The following is a 21038-nucleotide window of genomic DNA, read 5'->3' on the forward strand; positions in this document are numbered from 1 at the left end:
AGAGTAAAAATACAACCTATGGACTGGGAAAAAAAAAACAAAAAAACCTTCAGGAATGACATATCCAATAGAGTCTAATCTCCAGAATATGCAGACAACTTCAACAACTCAGCAACAAAAATACAAATAACCCAATTATGGTCAAAGGGCATAAACAGACATTGCACCAAAGAGGATATTCAAGCAGCCAACACACACATGAAATGATGTTTGCCATCATAACCCATTAGAAAGATGCAAATAAAAAAAAAGTTGCAAATCAAAACTACGATGAGATACCATCTTACCCTGCTAAAATGCTAAAATGGCCCTTATTAAGAGAAAGAAAAGAATAGCAAATGCTGGCAAGGTTGGAGGGATTTTGGAACTATTATATACTGTTGACAGGACTATAAAATGGTACAACCACTATAGAAAACAGTATGGTACTTCTTCAAAAAATTTGAAATAAAAATAGCTTATGATCCAGCAACTTCTACTTCTGGTTATATATACCCTAGAGATCCAATAAGAGACATGAACAGACATATGCACACCTACATTCACTGCAGCACTATTCACAATAGCAGAAAGAGGGTAACAACCTAAATGCCCATGAACAGATGAATGGATAAACAATGTATGATACATACATAAAACAACATACTATGCAGCCATAAGGAATAATGACAAGTTCTCAAAATGTATTATGGGGATGAATCTGGAGGACATTATGTTGAGTGAAATAAGTCAATCACAAAAGGACAAATATATGACTTCACTTTGATAAAAAGACAATCGATGTTTCTGTAGAGGCCAACATTCATTGGTGATTACCAGGGCTGGGTAGTGCGGGGAGAGATACTTGTTCTTTTTTGTAATGGAAAATGTAGCACTAAGTGTGGGTGAAGTATGCACAGCTTACCCAAGGTAAATGACGCCACTAAGAATGTTTTTTTGGTGAAAAGTAAGACATATATGTAATTTTGCAACACCACCAACCAGATAAAAAATGTGTGGTTATATATGTACATACATATGCATATATATGTTGGGTTGTGTGTACACGTGTACATGTATAGCTATATGTATATGTATATACAGTTATGCATATACATGTATATATATTCATATATATAATAAACCACATAGAGGCAGAGTTACTGATATTTCTGATACATAGCCAAGTACCTCACAAATTAGTTTTCTGGGTTTGGAGGCTTAGGACCACAGTTTCATGGTATACTCAATCAATTGGCATAAAACAGTTCCTGACATGCATGGTTCCACATCATAGTTTAGTGAGTAGTCTCTGAGATCTTAAAACCTTGCAAGCAGCCATCTAAGATAAAAACTATTGGTCTCTACACATCTAGAACAAAAGAGAAAGAAGTAAACCAAAGACTTAGAGAAGAAACTAATCTTCAGGACTAATAGTCTACCATAAGCTATGGCCTCATCTACCCTTAAACGAGATGGTACCCAGCTACCACTACTGGTATCTTATCAGGGCCACTAGAGATGGATCCTGACAGAACAGAAGAAAAATGTGGAACAGTTGAAATCAAATTCTTAAAAAAAAAAAAAACCTTCAATATACTATATGAGTTGAAACTAAGATTCCCTAAAACTATAATCCTGAGATACTCTTTAAACCATGAACTGAAACTACTGTATTTTTGTGCAAATAACTCTTGTATTATATGGGTCTTTTTAAAATGCATCTTATTGAAATATAATTTATGTACAGTAAAATACACAAAACTAAAGTGACATGGGTCAATGTTTTTTTGTTTTTTTTTTTTTTGTAATGTTCCCTCTCCTCCCCTCCCACCCCTGGCAACCAACAAATAGTTTCCCTCCATATATAAACCTTTCCTTGACTCTGCACAGCAACGAACTAATACTGTATTTGTCTGTCTATAATTGACTTATTTAACTCAGCATAATCTCCTCCAAGGTCATCCATATTATGCAGTGTTTTGCAGACTCTACATTATTCTTTAGTGCTGCATAGCATTCCATTATGTATTGTACCATAGTTTGGTCATCCATTCTTCTGCTATAAATCTGAGAGGTAAGTCCCTTGCCAGATATGTAACTGTCGGCAAATATGAATTTGTTGCTGTCATTTTTGTTATGTGCTTTTTCATCGTGTCTATTTCTTTGTTCCATATAGTTTTCTATGCTGAGTTCATTGTGCTTATGAATTGTGTTGTCACTCCTTCATTGCTACTGTTTCAGTATTTGCTGAATATTTATGCTGGTCCTTTTTTTTTTTTTTTTGATGTGAAGGTTTATCACTTTTCTTTGCGGTTGCCCTGTGATTTATAATTTTCTTCCCAAGTTTAGAACAGTCCATTCTATCTTGTAACTGTCTTGACTTCCCTACCATCTAGAAGTTCTGTAATGACATAGTTTTTTTCCCTCTTTTTGGTTTGTAGTTGTCCTCATTTGTCAAATGATGTCTCTGGTTCCCTGTTTACAATCTTGTAGGCTTATTACCTTGGATACTTCCAGCTGGGTTGGTTTCTGGGTTATATCATCATGTGTGTTAATGGTCAGTTGTTGTTGGCTTTTATTGCTCCTCTGTCCAAAGGGCACCCTTTAGCATCTCTTGTAAGGTTGGTCTGATTTTAGCAAATTCCCTTAATTTCTGCTTATCTGGAAAGGTCCTAATTTCACCAACATATTTGAGGGACAATTTTGCTGGGTATATGATTCTTGATTGGAGATTTTTCTCTTTCAGTATTTTATATATACCATCCCACTGTCTTCTCGCCTGCGTAGTGTCTGTTGAGAAATCTGAGCTTAGTCTTATTGGTTGCCCCTTGTAGGTAACTTTTCGTTTTTCCCATGTTGCTCTCATGATTCTTTCTTTGTCTTTGGTTTTGGTTAAGTTTGATGATGGTATGTCTGAGTGATCTTCTTTTGGGTTCTATCCTGTTTAGGGTTTGTTGGACTTCCTGAATGGATACATTCTCATCTTTCATCATACCAGGAAAATCCTCTTCCAACAAATCTTGGACAATTTTCTCAGTGGTTTTATTTGTCTCTTCCGCTTCTGGAATTCCGATGACACATAGGTTATTCCTTTTGATGGTATCCCACATGAACCGTAGGCTTTCTTCATTTTGTTTTGATCTTTTTTCTGAATGATCCCTTTCCAAAAAAGTGTTCAGGTATTTGCCTTCAGATCCCTAATTCTGTTTTCCATTGATTCAATTCTGCTCCTTTGTCCACTCAATATCTTATCTATTGCTGAAAATGTAGTATTAATCTTCTGGATTTCTGTGTGTAGATTTTGTATACTTTCTAATTTTTCATTTATTTTGTCATTTTGTTCTTGTATTGTCTTCTGAAATTGTTCTAGGGTTTTCTCTGTGTTTTCCTTGATCTGTCTCGCAATTTGTTGAAGAAACCTAAATATAATTCTTTTGAATTCCTTACCAAGGAATTCCAGTGCTGGGTCTTCCTCAGGGATGTGTTTTGGGTCTATATCCTGGTCCCTTGTTTCTCCTGCTTTATCTTGCTTCTTTGTGTGGACTGTGATACTCTGCTGTCTTTGAGGCATTGTGATGTTTTTGTGTTTATATTTAATTGGTGATTGTATGTTAGAGTAACTTGCCCACGATTTTCATTTTCTTTGTTTTGTTTGTATGTTATCTATGCAAGGAGGGTATTATGCTCCTCTATTTGCTAGTGGGCAGCACTTATACACTCACCACCTGTCTCCTTTCCTGTTGTCAGCCTCTCATATGTCCCTGCTAACCTTGGCAAACAGAGCCTATTCTTAGGTCCCTGGAGTCCAAATGAGAATGCTATCACTTTAAAATCCAAAATGGCTGCCACTTGTAAAGATTTAAAATAGCTGTGCCCTCAAGTCACTTTAAATATCCAAAATGGCCACCACTTGTAAACATTCAAAATGGCTGCACCCTCAGTCACTTTAAATATCCAAAATGGCTGCCACTCATAAACATTCAAAATGGCTGCACCCTTGGTCACTTTATAGATCCAAAATGGCTGCCACATATAAACAATCAAAATGCTTACACCCTCCGGACAGTGGAGAGTCAACAGCTCAGGTTGTCTTCCTCCTTGCTATTTCCCTTCTTAGTCATAGGCCACCAGCGCAGTTGTCCCTGCAGCCGTTGGTGACCTGGGCTGATCTTTAAGTCAGTTCTCAGGTCCCAACACCACTTGGAAATATTCAGGCTATTGGTGCCATCAGAGTATCTGACAGTCTGCAACGCCAACCGTCTCTGTACTCACTGATTTCATTCATATTTTTCCACTAGTTGGTGCCTACTCCACTTCTGCCTAGTTCCTTTCAAAGCTCAGGGCTCAAAGATTATGTTCTGTATCTGTCAACTGGGTTTTCTTTTGTTTGTTGAAAAGGGTCTGTGTCGCTTGTCTGCCTAGTCCTCCATCTTACCGGAAGTCCACATTATATGGTTTGACATTTTGTTTTCTTTTTGCAAACCCCACAATCTCTTCATGCATTAGTCTCTGACTAGCACTAAGCAAGTTCTATCAGTATGTATTATTTATGTGGGCATGTTATACACAAAGATAAGGTATTGTTTGAGGTTTCCTTTAAGCTAAGTAACAGAGTGGCTTATAAAATAACAACACCCTTGCTGGAGGGAGGAATTAAGAAATTAAGACATTTTCAGGTAAACAAAAATTGAGAGAATTCATTGCAAGCACATCTGCCTTACGAAAAATTACTAAAGGAAATCCTTTAGGTTGAAATGAAATGACACGAGAGGGCAATTCAAAACCACACACAGAAATAAAGACCATGAGGAAAAGTAATTATGTAGGTAGATATTAAAAGAAAATTATAAATAATGTATTCTTTTCTTGTCTTAACTGATTTAAAAGACAACTGCACAAAACATACCATATATAAAGATATAATCTGTATGAGAATAACAGCACCAAAGAAGAGGAAGGGAAGGGAGAAAAGTTTCCACATCTATTGGAATTAAAATAGTACTAACCTGAAATTGATTGTTTAGAATTGAGACACAAAGTGATAAATACAGAAGAATTAACTGTTACCAGAGTTTACTATGAATTTGGAGCTCAGAAAGACATCAGAACCTATCCTCATGAAGTAGGACTGTGTGTTCAGAATGTACATGGAAACAAACTAAATAAATGACTCTATTTTGGTATTTCAGTACCTATAATTAAAGTACCTGTAGATATATATTAATGCAAGCCACACAATGGAAAAAGATAAAATGTAAATTTCTATCAAATTACTGATAAATGATTAAACTCTGCATTTGTATTTCTTCTTTACAACTAATTCTCAGTTAATAACTAGGTGTATTATATCTAATGAACATTTTCCCTTACACAATCAACGGCTCAATCACTTTAATCTCTACATTTAAAAAATTCATTTTTTTTATACAGAAGATAAATAATAATTTCTTTGTAAAGCTAAAAAAGTATGAGCTTTACTAAATGCTTTCAGATTTACATAATTAAAAATCAATATGGCACCTCTCTATTTTCAGAAATTTTTCAAGGCAAAACAAACCTATGACTATTCTTTTATGAATGTGTTGTTTTTAAAAAGATTAAACATTTCTAGCATAATAAAATCAAAGAAATAATACAACCTTAAATCAAAATGCTGTTGCATGCAAAGCCTGTCATAACCATCTCACCTCATACTTTTGTTAGCCTGATTGACACGACTACAATTTTGTCGTCTCTTGAACCTCTGGCTTCTTCGAAGTTTTTCATTAAATTTTTGACCAATTTTAAAATCTGAGGAGATTTTCTTCATTTTTTCTTCAAATAAGGCAGACAATCTCAAGGTCATACTGTAAATCTGTAAGAATATAAAGTAGTTCTTTTTAATTACAAAATATCTTTTACAGATTTTTACAAAAAACTAAGTATAATCACTGAGGCTAAATGCATACTATTGGATCACTACTTGTAAATAATAGCTTTTATGTATTTTGTCTACTTCAAAGTAATTTTAAATCAAGCAACTCTCAAAAACGTAGAATCTAACACTTCTATATGTTAGTGTTCTCGATCTATTTTTCCGTTTTTATATTTTCATGTATAAACTGAAAAAATTAACTGTCTCCTAAAGTTATGTGGGGAACATTGGTTGGTTTTAAGGCTGTTATTTTGGTAGCAAAAGAGAGATGTCTCTTGGACCAAGGGAACAAAAAAACACTTTTACCCTAGTCCCTACTTGAATTTGACTATATAGATGCCATGAAGACCTAAATACAAATAACAAACAAAAGTTTGTGTTGCACTCAGTAAAGAATAAAATGTACCCCAGAATTCCGTGTTTTAACAGTTTTCATAATTATCATCAAATCTTTAAAAGAAAGTAATGTGATATAGGTATTACCATAAATAACTTTTGGCACAGCTATGTATTTACAAGTAGTACTCTATACTTACCATATACCATCATTCCTGAGAACAAATACAAATGTCTAATAAACGTCTAAAAGTTGAATAACCATGTAGTGTGGAGGTAGGAAGTGGGGAGGGGGAGATAAAAGGTGGAGAGGGGAAGAACTCCAATATCAGAGAATTTAAAAAAAGAAAAAAAGAAAGGTTCATTAAAATTAGCATGGACAGATATATGATTTTTGAATATGCTCCAAGTATGTTTGTGTTTATATATGTTCATATATAAATATATATAATGAATACATGTGAAATGTATAACACCACACTTCATCTCTGAAATAAACTTTGACAATATTTCCAGTATTGTGTATAGTATTTAATTTTCTTCTTCTCCATAATACTTGCATGCTAGCTTAACTCTAAGTATAATGAGTATCCAGTGATGCTACAGATATAATAATTTTAAAATAAAGGGTAACCACAAGGAAGAAGTAGAAAGAGAGCTGTTAAATTATAGGGCTTGCAATCAATATCACGAAACAAAATGTGTACGAATTATTGAATGGAAAACAAATTTGCTCTGTAAACGTTCACCCAAATCACAATTTAAAAAGAAGAATTTTTTAAATAAATGAGAGCAAAAATAAGAGAAATCCTATCTACAGTGACAGAAAGCAGATCAGTCAGATGGGAGGGAAGGACACAGAAGAGGTAACTATAGGGAAGAAGCAGGAAGAGAGCTGTTACTTTGTACGGAATTACAGTCAATGTCATGAAACAAAATGTGTATGGAAAATGAATTTGCTCTGTAAACATCACCCAACTCAAAATAAAAATTAAAAAGAAAGAAAGCAGATCAGTGATTTCCTGGAGCCAGGAGTTGGGAGAATAGGATTCAGTCCACAGGTACACAAAAAAATTTGGGGAGGCTGATAGAAATTTCCTGTATCATGATTGTGATGGTGGTTACATGACTATGTATACTTTCCAAAAGTTACCAGATTTTACCCTTAAAATTGGTGCGTTTTATTGAATGTAAATTATACCTCAATAAAGCTAACTTTTAAAATGAGCAAAATAGTCCAAAGCAAAAAAAAAGTGAAGAAAATCAAAGATTCAAGGAAACTATTAGTCCAAAGAACTAATGGACCACATGAATCCCAGCCTGCAATCCCTGACATCAGAACTGTATGTTGCCCAGCTACCACTGCTGATCTCTCTGAATGGAGTCAAAATAGGAGGTCCCATATAGAGAGGAAAAAAATATGGAACAGAACTCAAAATCATAAAAAAGACCAGGCTCACTGGTCTGATCAGAGGCTAGCAGAAAACTTTCTCCTCCTCCACCACCACCACCAAGAGACTAGGGTCCTTAGCCGCACCCCCCCCCCCAAGCATAGAATCCTGTGGTTCAACTTTCAGTCAAGTAACACAGACAGATAACTATAAGATGAACAATAACACCAGAGAGGTACATACCCTTGGAATAATCAACCATACTAGATCAAATGGGCAGCATTTGCTGAAGGACAAAGTTCAATAGGCAAGAAGGGATAGTAAAGAAGGGCAAAGGAAATGTTAACACAGGGAGAAGTGGAAAGAGTGCTGTTACACTGTATGGATTGCAATCATGTCACAAAACAAAGTGTGTATGAATTGCTGCATAGAAAACTAATTTTCTCTGTATATTGTCACCCAAATCACAATATAAAAAAATAAAATGGGCAGTAATAGTAGATGAATGATTTTTTACTCTTAATCATATGAAATCTGAAACCTGACTGCCCCTAGTATCAGCATTTTCGTATTTATTTTTTCACTGTATTTTATGAAAATTTCAGTAATACATCTGAAATGAAAATACTTTCTCAAAAATTGGTGCTAAAAATTGAGCTACTACCAAGTAGTGCCACCAAAAAGAATGCTCGACATATTTCCCTGCTAAGAAACAAAAACCTAAATTATGCATATAAAGTAAGGCTTAGGAAAAAGGACGTAAGGATACACAAAAATACAACAATGAAGTTGAACCACTTGTACTGGTCATCATCTCTCTCCTATGCTCCTCAAAATCATATTTTAAACAAAATGGGGGAAAAAAGAGTGAAATTTATTTTCTCAATGGAAAGAAATGTTCGTGCCATATGACATAAATCCAATCTTGGAAATATGTTAGATTTAAATGTTAAACTGAACTAATAAGCAATTCGGTTATCAATAATGCACTGAAAGAGTTCTAGAATTGAGATCAGATGCAATAATGTGGAAATGTCATACTAAAGTAATGAGGGGAAAGTGGAGTTAAAGCAAAATAGATAATTAGTAATTATAGTTATTCACTGTGGGCAGAGAAAACACTATGATGTATCAGGCAAATGTTTTATTTTAAATCTTACCTCTCAAATTGTCATTCAAATCACAATACAAATAAAGCTGACTTTTAAAATGGTCAAAATAGATAAATATTACCTCTAAATTATTGGTGATATTATGTGTGCACCCAGCACATTTGTGCTAAGAGTGATGGTTGTGAAAATTCTTTGAGAATATGAAATGTGCATTTTCATATATATATTATACTCTATTTTAAAAGTTTATCCAACATATAACATGTTAAAAATTTAAGAATATGTTTTCTATTCTTTTTCTTAAATAACTTGATAACTCATATGTTGCTTTTTTGATCCAGAAAATTAATATGCCTTCAGTAACCCCACCCTCATTTCTGACATTCCCTTTTAAAATATCTTTCCTATCTGTCAATAAATTTCCATTCATTTTTTAAATTTTTAAATACACAGGTATTTCTCATTCAATATGTCAAACTCAAATTTACTCACTTCCCACTGGTACCCACATTCCTACCACCAATCCTCATTAGGTCATAAAACTTTACCAAACATAAATAGCAATTGTTGTAAGACAACAACAGCAAATCTGGACATCAGCAACATCTCTATTTTTAAACTTAATAGTTGTCTTAATCTACTCCCTTAGTTTTTTGTTCCATTCTCTATCAACAAATGGAAAAACTATTATCTACAGACATCATGCACGCATGCTTTTTTAATAAACCACTTTAAAAATTACCTTTGATCTTTTGTTTGGTGTGTATGCTTTTGCATTGCTAAATATCAACCGGATGTCTTTGCAAAATTCCAAAGGGCTGTCATAATTTCCTGCTTCTAATGTTTCCCTTACTGTTCCAAAATCCATTGGAGTATCTATAATATCTCGATAGTCCTAGGTTTTAAAATCAATAATTAGTGGAGAAATTCAATTTCTGTCTTTAGAAATGTAAATGGATTTATCTATAAAATATTCAAAATGATAAAAGGGATAAAAGATTAGAAGGATCTTAAGATTCATTATTATTTTCTAAAAAGAGGCACAGATATACATGATAAAAAGAAACATACCAAAATGTTCATGTCTATCTCTTGGTAGTAAGATTTGGGATGATTTCCTTCTTTACACTCTTTTGTAACTCCCAAGCTTATTAAATGAAATTTGTGCTGGTATAATTTTTTTTTTTTCTTTAACTTCATCTTCCATTCTCCTTTTGGAGTAGTGAAAAAAGACTTTTATCCAACTCATAGTTCTCCTGCAATTGACGCTCTGGTGGGGTAGTGCCTGAGGCATTTGACTGCTAACCTGAGGCCTGCAGGTTCAAACCCACCAGTCACTCCTCAGAAGGAAGATTGGGCAAATCTACTTCCATAGAGATATTGTCTCAGAAACCCTAGGAGGGGTTGCTATTAGTCAGATTGACTCAATGGCAATGAGTTTGTTTTTTGATATGGTATATTTAATGACTACCCATCAAGAATTCTCAACATTAGGCATACAGGTGGATAGAAGGGTGGACAGGCTAAACTATTAGGTTTGTCTGTGCAGGGGGGAGTGTGCCCAAGACCATGTGTAGGGATGTCAGACAATGTTTCTACAAGGTGTTGTTATGTTCTGTAAGAATTCCCAGGTATACAGTAGAACTGAAAAGGGACAAGATTGTAGTCACTTCTTGGCCACAGTCAGCTACCCAGAGGGAGCGAGTAGTTGGACCTGTGGGCTCGGGACCATAATTGCAGGGGACATCAAGCTCAACTGGCTTAACATACTACACAAAACATTGTTCCACATCCTACATTGGTGAATTGTGACGAGGATCTTAAAAGCCTGCAAGTGGCCATCTGGAAGCAACGATGGGCATCTCTTCTTCCAGAGCAAAGAAGAATGAAGGAAACCAAAGATTCATGGAAACAGTTAGTCCAAGTGACTGGTACAGCATGTGATCCTCAGCCTATATGACTATGAGACCAGAAGAACTAGATGGTGCCCGGCTACCACTGTCAACCACTCAGAGGGGGATCTATGTAGGAGACAGAGTGGGAGAACAATGTGGAATGAAATTCAGTATCATTGAAAAAAAAAAAAAGGGGGGGGGGAGTACCAGCTTTGCTGGTCTGACAGAGCCTGATGGAACCACTGAGACTACGGCCCCTAGCTGCCCTTCAGGTCTGGAATTGAACTCACTCCTGTGGATTCCAGCCAAACAAAAGACAGGCATATAAGGTAAACATTTATATTAGGTAGATATACTTGGAGAGAACAATCATGGAAGAATAGAAGGGCTGTGTACACATGGAAGACAGCTCAGGGGACAGGAGTACATGAAGGGAAGGACATAGGGAAGAGGTAACTATTGGGAGGAAATGGGAGGGAAGCTGTTGCTTTGTGGTAAATTGTAGTCAATGTCATGAGACAAAGTATATGTGAGCTGCTGTATGGAAAGTGAATTTGCCCTGTAAACTTTCACCCAAATCACAATTTAAAAAATAATAATAATTTTCACATTAATGTAACACTGGTTCAACTAAATCTTAATTTTTAAATGACTTATAAGGGTATCTATACATTCATGAAAACTGTGTAAAACAATTCTTCTAATAGATGACATACTACCTGATTTAGCAGAAATAGGGAAAAGTTAACATAAGGTCTATACATTTTACTCTTTAAAGTTTAATTTATTAAACAACTCTACCCCAATCTCCTCTCCACAAAAAGAGAAGCCCCAGCATTTGAATAATGAAAACTTACTGGATATTCAACCAAATCAACAGGTTGTCTAAATGGTTCAGAATCTTCACACTGAAAAATTAAGTTCACTAGCTCCTTACACTGTTTCTTCCAGTTGCTTTCAACATAGTTGGTTGCTTTGTTGCTCCTTTTTTTCCAATCATGGACCTAAAAATATGTTCACAGTATTAAATTTTTTTCCAGTCTTAGAGAAGGTCACACTATGGTATTGCGATTATATTAAAAATGCAAATGAACATTTATTGTAAGAACTGTGACTACTTTAGACTATCTAACTAGCTAGAAAAAAATACAACTTTTCTATGAACACCCAAAAACAAAACATGTTACTCAAAGAATATTAGAAATGAAACCTGCCAGTTCAGTAAAATTACATGTACGTTATGAAAAGCACGCTCACAATCAAGACACATCTAGTGAACGGCTATCCCACTCTAATTTTATAAAATGTGTTCAAATATGAACATTCACTTAGATACAGTGGCACCCAGATGTTATGAATTGAACTGTGTCCCCAAATATATGTGCTAGAATCCTAATCCTTTGACTTGTGAATGTAATCCCATTTGGGAATGTGGTTTTCTTTGTCATGTTAATAAGGCCATATATGTGTAAGGTATGTCATATGATTTTTGAGAAATGAAAAGAGTAAAAATAGGCAAGCAGCAAGGAAGCGAAGATGGGAAAGATAAATGCCAAGGGACATGAAGATTACCAAGGAACACAAGTTGGAAAAGAGACAAGGATCATCTCCCAGAGGTGAACGAATGAAAGTCTTCCCTTAAAGCAGTTAGCCCTAATTGGACTTTTAGCCTACTACTATGAGAAAACAAATTCCTGTTGTTAAAGCCATCCACTTGTTTTATTTCTGTTACAGCAGCACTAAATAACAAATATAATAGAATAATGCCTCTCCAAATATGTCCATGTCTTAATCTCCAGAACCTTTAATATATTACCTTACATAGCAAAAGGGAATCTGCAGTTACGCTTTAGTGTATTCATCTCCTTTAATACCAATCCTCCTACCCTCAAAATCTATTTTAGCTGTAACACTGATTCCCTAACTTAAATTTAAATGAAATCCTCTGTTTTCAATATTACGATAATCTGCTCTCAACATAATGGACAGACACAGCCTCTTGTTTCCAGTATTCAACCTTTACTCAGGCCAGCACCAGCACTAGGACATAGACATGCCATTCTTCCCTTTTTTGACATCTTGGCTCATAATATCACTCCACCTAGCCTGGAGAACACAGTTCAAATCTCAATTTCTCCACTAAACTTTCCTAACATATCCACTAGCTTGAAGTGATTTCTTCCATATTTCTTATAAAATATTCAAAAATCTGTACAAATGTGACTTTTCTAAGGTAAAATCTAAAATTTTAAGTTGAATTTAAAACAAAGAACAAGTAATCATAATGGTCAATCAAATCAAATTAACTTACTCTCCTTCTTCCAGAAGATGTTTTAGGAAGATCACTATCATCCTAGAAATAAAGTAAGAGCACTTTAAATGTGATATTCTCAGTAGAAATGTAGTAATTTTAATGAAAAGTATTTCATAAACACTGTTGTTGTTGTGTCGTTGTTGTGTGCCATTGATTCGGACCAGACTCATAGTGACCCTCCTTGGGTTGCCGAGGTGGTATCCCTATGGAAGTAGATTGCCCAACCTTCCTTCTGAGGAGTGGCTGGTGAGTTTGAACCGCCAGCCTTCTGGTTAGCAGTCAAGTGACTTAGGCACTATGCTACCAGAGCTCCCTCAAAAACATTAGAAACTTTATTAACAAAATTGCAAAATTTTATGGCATCTTTATGGCACACATATTCCAAAAAACCAACTTTTTTTTTTTAACATTCCTTAAGAACAATACACCAATTTCAAAATACAGCTATCAAAACTGTTTTGTACATTTGCTGAAGAGGAAACACACAAATTTAGATCTGTATTTTACCTCTACCTGTAAAACCCCAGAGCTACTTTGACGGGTTAATATATGTGTCAACTTAGCAAGGCAATGACTCTCAATGGTTTGGCAGACATTATATAATCATACTCCATTTTGTGATCTGTTCTGAGCAGCTGATCAGTTATACTGGGAGTTTCCTTGAGGATGTGGCCTGTATCAATCTACACGGGTATTTGACAAAGCTCTCCTCTACCTCTCTTTCACTCTCTTTCATATGGCTCCTCATCCTTTGATCTCTGGTTCTGGGGATATGAGCCAGTAGCCTGCCATCTGATCTTCAGATTTTGGATTGCTCGGCTACTGCAACCATGAGTCAGGAAAAACCTCTAGCCTGTTGCCCGACCCATGGATTTCAGACTTGCTAGCCTTCCCAACTGTGAGCCATTTCCTCGAAATAAATCTCTCTACATATTTTTATTACATATACACTTTACTGGTTTTGCTCCTCTAGTGAACATATCCCAAGACATGTGGTACCAACAATGGTTCTATTGGAACAAAATCTTAAGGATGAGTTTTGGTGATTTCATCACCACCAATAAATATTTGTGAGAAACAAGGGTGATTACACATGAGATACTTTTCTATAATTTTGTCACAATGAGAAGTAAAGGAAGCTGGTAGGTTGATCCTCCTTTCGCTAGACAAAGTGGTTAAAGGGATGAACTCAAAGCTTCAGTTACAGCTCAAGCACCACATAAAAGACCTGAAAGCTGTCACTTGCGCCCTGAAAGAAAGCCATATTTTCATATAGTAACAGAGCTGATACTGCCAAAAACAAAACCCAAAGCTTTATCCAAAGAATGTCTGAATTATAATGTCAACTGAATTCTCAAACTCAAACGGTGTCTGACATTAAAGTGAGGGCACTGATTGGAAAGATATGGGATCCTAAAATTTGGAATGAGCAAATACAAGCAGATAATCAGGAAGCTGGGGACACTGAACCTCTAAATTCCACTGAATCACTCCAGCCAAGAGAACCAACCCTCCTACTCCTCTTAGCTTTCTCTGCAAAGCTATCCTCCCGAGAAAACCATTATCCATTACACAAACACACCCACACACACAATATCTGGTAAGATTAACCAAACTGTGTTTGTCAGATATCACCTGGAGCAGTGCCTAAGATCCCTTACAAGAAGAGATCATGGAATGTCCCCAGATTCCACCACTACCATCCATTTTCACTTCTAGACCTAAAATTAGACTTAAGTCCCAGAAAGCCCCAAAAGATGAAGATGACCATGAAGAAGTACCCAACACTCCAAAAGAACCACCTAGTTTTTCTTAAGCAAACAGACACATGGAATATATGGGAGATGGCTATTAATGGTATGATAATGGTACAAGTAATGTGGTATAATAAATTACCTAGTGTGGCTTTTCTAGCCATAAGTCTTTATAAACTCCATGGCGGAATTTGCCATGCGCAACTGAGTAGCTCCTGATTGTTAAAGTAATCCACCTGGGGTATTTCTGTTACACATGGCACAGAATCAATCTTCTGGGAAGTTATCTTGCTCACTCTCTCTCATGTGTATAGAATTCTGATGTGGGATTGGTTAGTTTAGCCACTCTGCCGCCTCAAAAGGAGCCCTCCTAGAGGCAGGAGTCTCTCTGACTGCTGGCTGAGCAAGATGTGCTGCTAAGAGAAACACGCTCCTGAGAGACATGCACTTACTGAGAGAGAGATGTGAAAGACACATGCTGTTGAGACAGATGTGAGAGATGCAGTGCTGAGAGAGACTGCTGGCTGCTAAGAGAAACGGCGGGCTGCAAGAGACTGAGTCCATTTCTGAACTTGAATTGTAGCCTGTTGCTTCCCCAGTAAACCCCATAATCTTTGAGTTGTGTGTGGCCACTGCAGCAAATTATCAAACCCAGCAGAGAGTGGTGGGTGCTGCAGGAGGAACAGGTGGTGTCAAGGTTGGAGAAAGGGCTGGAGGGAGGCAGCATGTCTGACCTCACAGGAATAGGCCTTGGGCTACTGATGATGACTCTGTCTTCCTCTTGTGGGGTTAGAGGAGGTCAGAAGATGCAGCCTCCCTGCCGCCCCATTGGCAAGGAACAAAATTAGATGAGTCTGAGTATACTGATATGATCCCACTAAGCACAGATTCTTCATTCAATGTTTTACCTTGAGAGGTTAGAAAAGGACCTGATAATTTGGTTAGTTCACTGAAGCATGGATTAAGCAGTGGCTTACACAAAATCAAGTTAAAATGCCAGATGTGCCTTGGTATATACTGTAGAAGGTATCCAAAGGCTTAGGGAAACTGGCACATTGATAGTGGACTGGACCACAAACAAACCCACAGATTGCCCAGAGGACACACTTCTCACTGTAACAGTGAGAAATTTGTGAAGGTAATACCAACATACTTAAAGAGTACTGTGAATGCTATTTTACATAAGTCAGATTTGACAATGGGAACTGCCCTAACTAAAATAACACATGTAACTTCAATGAGGCTGATTAGACTCTAAGGTTGTAGGGGCCAAGTGACTGCACAAGACAAGGTGTGTGTGGTTATTGTCATGGACAGCACTCAAAAGCAGTAACCAAACCAGTCTGAATCATATGGACTTATGTCATTGGCTACTTAGAAATGATGTCCCTTGGAGGGAAATGGATATAAAATCTACTAAATATTTACTTGTTCAGTCAAGTGGAAGAATTCCAGGTCAAGTAAATACCAGTCTAACTTGAGTCGCCACAACAGAGAATCATGGCCCCTCAAACAATTCTCAGATTTAATTAAAATTGACAGTTTATAGACCCACAAGCCCTACAGTGAAGAGGAGGTCATGTCCCCTTGAGGAAAGACCCCACCACAATGCCAAAAATGTATACTGTTTATCTTTCTCCCTGGCTTCCCCAAAGAGATCTACAAACTTTTATAAGTTCAGGTTGCACATACAAGCTGCTCTGCCATTTGGGCCATGTGATCCAACTGAGCCAATGGTGCTTTAAAAGTGTCAGTGGCAGATAGAGATGTTGTTTGGAGTTTCTGGCAGGCCCCTATTGGTAAATCACAGCGCAGACATTTAGGATTTTGGAGCAAAGCATTACACCCTCTGCAGATTAATTACTCTCCTTTTGAGAAGCAGTTTTTGGCTTATTACTGGGCTTTAGTAGAGACAGAACACCTAACCATGGGCCAACAAGTCATCATGCAGCTTGAGTTACCCATCAAGAACTAGGTGTTATATGACCCACAGTGTCATGATGTCAAACACGCACAGCAGTAGTCTATCATTAAATGAAAGTGATGTACAACAGATTGGGCTTGAGCAGCATCTGAAGGCACAAATAAGTGGCATGAGGAAGAAGCCAAAATGCCCATGATCCCCACTCATGTAACACTACCTTCTCTCTCCCAGTCTGCTAGGATCAATCAATGAAGAGAAAATCTGTACCTGATTACAGATACTTCTGCATAGAATGCAGGCACCACCTGTAAGTGGACAGCAACAACACTGCAGCCCCTTTCTAGGACCTCCCTGAAGAACAGTGGTGAAAAGAAATCCTCCCAGTGGGTAAAACTGAATACCTGGTTGTTCGCTTTGCTTGGAAAAAGAAATGGTGAGATCAGCAAGTGAATACTGATTCATGGGCTGTGGCCACTGGTTTGGCTGGATGGCCAGGGACTTGGAAGGAACATGACTAGAATAACAAAGAGGTATGGGGATAGATATCTCTGAATGGGCCAAAGAACTGAAGATCTGTATGTCTCATATGAATGTTCAACAAAAAGTGACCTCAGAAGAGAAAGATATTAGCAAGCAAGTGGATAGGATGATGATACGTTCATTCGATACCTGACAGTGTCTTTCTCCAAGCATACCTATCATTTCCAAAGTGACTCATGAACAAAATGGTCATGGTCACAGGGATGGAGGTTTTACATGAGCTCAACAATATAGACTAACACCACGGCCAACTTGGCTATAAACATTGCTGAGTGCCCAATCTGCCAGCAGCAGACACCAACACTGAATTGCCCACTATAGAATCATTTCTTGTGGTGATCAGCCAGCAACCACGTAGCTGGTTGACAACACAGGTGCATTTCCGTAACAGAAAGGACAGCGTTTTGTTCTTACTGGGATAAACATTTACTCTAGATATTTTCTTTTCCTGCATGCGATGCTTCTGGCCAAAATTACCATCTACAGAATCACAGAATACCTTATCTATTGGCATGGTATCCCACACAGTATCGTCTCAATGCAAATGAAATGCAGCAATGGGTCAATGTTCATGTAATTCACTGAAGCATCTGTCATCATCCTGAAGCATCTGTCTTTACAGAACGATGGAATAGCCTTCTGAAGACACAACTGCATCATCAGCTAGGTGGCAATATCTTGCAGAGCTGGGGCAATGTACCCCAGGAGGCTGTATGTGCTCTAAACCAGTATCTAATATATGGCACCACTTCTACCATAACCAAGATTCATAGGTCCAGAAATCAAGGGGTGGAAATGGGAGTGGCTCACCAGTAATGACCCATTCGAAAACTTTTTGCTTTCTCTCCCTGAGACCCTATGCTCTACAAGGTCTAAAGGTCTTAGTTCAAAAGGGAGGAATATTCCCACCAGGAAATAACACTGATTCCAGTGAATGCCAATTTAAGAATGCCACTGAGATACTTTGGGATTCTCATGCTTCTGTATCAATGGGCAACAAAGACATACTGTACTGGCTAGTGTGACTGATCCTGATTACCAAAGAAAACTCAGAATGATATTACATAATGGAGGTAAGGAAGAATGTATCTGGGGTACAGGAGATTCCTTAGGATATCTCTAAGTACTACCATGCCCTGTGATTAAAGTCAATGGAAAACTACAGCAAATCAATTCAGACATGACTACTAATCGCCCAGACCTTTTAGGAATGAATTTTTTGGTCACCCAACCAGACAAAGAACAACAAACACCTGAGGTGTTTGCTGAGGGCAAAGGGGAATAGCAAATAGCTGGTAGAAGGTTGTTCCAAATACCAGCTACAATATGACCAACTGCAGAAACAAAGCCTATAACTGTTAGGAGTAAGTCTTTCTAGTTTTGTTATGCAAAGATGATAAATGAACAGGTATGTGTGTATATAATAGACATCTTTGTATTGGTCTCTCCTTTATTCCATTCACCAACCCCACCCCACCCCCCAAAAGAAATCAAACCCATTGCTGTCAAGTAGATTCCAATTCATAGCAATCCTGCAGGATAAAGTAAATGTGCCCCATAGGATTTCTAAGGCTGTAATCTTTACAGAAGCAATATGCCCTATCTTTCTCCCATGGTATGACTGGTGGGTTCAAATCTAATCTTTTACTTAGCAGCCATGCACTATGATCAATGCACCACCAGGGCTCCTTTCCCCCATTACTAATAATAAAATATATGACATAAACAGAACTAGTACATTGTCGGCTGCTGCATATTAATTTTATCATGTTAGGCACAAGTATAACTTAATTTATAATTATTTAGAGACTGTGTGTAGTCTAAGGAGATATGCAAAGGTACCAAGCTGATAAGGGGTAGACCATAATGGTTAATGTTATATGTCAATTTGGCTAAGCCATGATTAGGAGCTCTGAAAGTGGAGTGTCTAAGGCACTGGAATGCTAACCAGAACGTTGGCAGTTCAAACCCATCAGCCACTCCTCAGAAGAAAGGTTGGGCAATCTACTTCAGTAGTGATACTGTCTTGGAAATCCAAGGAGGGGTCGCTATGAGTTGGGGCCAACTCGACAGCACATAACAACAACAACATGATTCTCAGTGGTTTGACAAACATTATGTAATCATCCTCCATTTTGTGATCTGTTGTAAGCAACTTATTAGTTGATGAGGGAATTTCCTTAAGGGTATGCCTGCATCCAATATATAAGGATGTGCTGGCAAAGCTAACTCCCTTTATCAATCCTGCATCTGCCTCATCAACCACTGACCTCTGGTTCTTGGGATGTAAGCCAGCAGCCTACCGCCTAATCTGCAAATTTTGTGTTTGTGGACCCAAGCAACCACTTGAGTCAGAAGAAGCTCTAGCCTGGTGCCTAACCCATGAATTTGGGACTTTTCATCCTCCATAATTGTAAGAACCATATTCTTGAAATAAATCTGTATTATATATCTGTATATAGGATTCACTGGTTTTGCTCCTCTAGAAAATCCTGCCTAAGACAACCACTTATGGTTACCTAGAATGCATGGATTTCCTTGTTCTACTCATTTTAGTAATTATTCTAAAAATCACATTAGTGTATCAATTTTAATTCCAATATAAATTAGCATAAAAATCAGTGAACGACAGCCACAGTTTGGATATATATTGACACTATATTATACTAAAGAATATCCTTCCAGAAACATCAAACCAAAATCTGATAATAGGTGGTACTGAACTTACACAATACCACTGATATCTGCCCATGTACTTACATTTCAGTACTATCTTGACTGTGGAACTTGGTGGAGTACTTGGAGCATGATCTAGTTTATTAATTTTTAATTACGATTAAACCCAACATGGAGATACTGGTTTAACATAATTATTTCCAAGGCACTTTCTGCAACACACCTCTCTCAAGTTAAAATATGTAAGCACACATTCTATACCTCAATTTACAAATTTAGGTATATTCTATTTATTTGGTATCAATTATTAACTCCTAGATAATCTAAATGATTCTAAAACAAGTCTTTATTTTCAAAATCCCTATTTTCAATGTTCATTATAAACAGCAAGAATTAATAGTAGAGAAACAACATTTTCTACTAAACTCTTCATTTTTCAGGCTAACATGTAAGATGAACAAAAATCATTATAAAATTGACAAACTGCATACCAAATCCTCAGCATTTTGCTCATCACTTTCCGATGTGTTAATAAGTTCTGAGATATTTGTACAGTCTTGATTCCTGAAAAGCAATTATTCCGTTTATTTTAATAGCATGTAGATATCATTAACTGTTTCCAAGAATTCAAAATACACATTAAAATGTAATCAGTTCCTCGGCCTATATATACCTAATTTCAAGCAAAGGAATACCAGGTTTTGACACAACTGTCTGTGGAAATAACTAAGCATATTATGACCTAACCCAGAATCTTGAGAATTAGGTTTATTTCAGTTATGTAAATAAAAATTAAAATGCTAATTCAGAAATAACATATGTATGGCCTCAAATGAATAAATACATGGGTAACTTTTCCTAAATATCATCATTAGCAATATTCATATAGTAATTACCAAGAAAAGGGTAATTTGAAAAACAGACAGTAGTTTACCTTAACTAGTGAAAAAAGTCTCTCCTGAGCATTTTGTTTTTTAGGAACTATCCATATGGGATCAAGTTGACAACAGCAGCTCAAAATATTAGATAAGAACCTTAGGGGCAGTGAGTTTATGTTAATGAAGGAGGAACAACTAAGAAAAGAGTGAGAATGGTTGCACAACCCAAAGAATGCAATCAATGTCACTAAATTGTACATGTACAAACTGTTGAACTGGTGTATGTCTTGTGTATATTTGCAAAAAGAAATTTTTTTTTTTT

General features: G+C 36.8%; 1 protein-coding gene across 1 annotated transcript in view; it reads right to left on the reverse strand.

Moving 5' to 3' along the window:
• The window catches only part of BRWD1 (bromodomain and WD repeat domain containing 1), a 197153-nt gene that overhangs the window by 30152 nt on the left and 145963 nt on the right, over positions 1 to 21038 (reverse strand). Inside the window, exons 33-37 of the mRNA XM_007945551.2 lie at positions 20330 to 20402; positions 12942 to 12983; positions 11488 to 11634; positions 9478 to 9630; positions 5670 to 5836 (exon numbers count right to left, since the gene is read on the reverse strand). Of these exons, the coding sequence (XP_007943742.2) occupies positions 5670 to 5836; positions 9478 to 9630; positions 11488 to 11634; positions 12942 to 12983; positions 20330 to 20402 (582 nt within the window). The remainder of the gene's footprint in view (positions 1 to 5669; positions 5837 to 9477; positions 9631 to 11487; positions 11635 to 12941; positions 12984 to 20329; positions 20403 to 21038) is intronic.

Source organism: Orycteropus afer, unplaced genomic scaffold, assembly GCF_000298275.1.
Source record: "Orycteropus afer afer isolate SDZICR_OR568_19922 unplaced genomic scaffold, OryAfe1.0 scaffold00137, whole genome shotgun sequence".
Classification (NCBI taxonomy): domain Eukaryota; kingdom Metazoa; phylum Chordata; class Mammalia; order Tubulidentata; family Orycteropodidae; genus Orycteropus; species Orycteropus afer.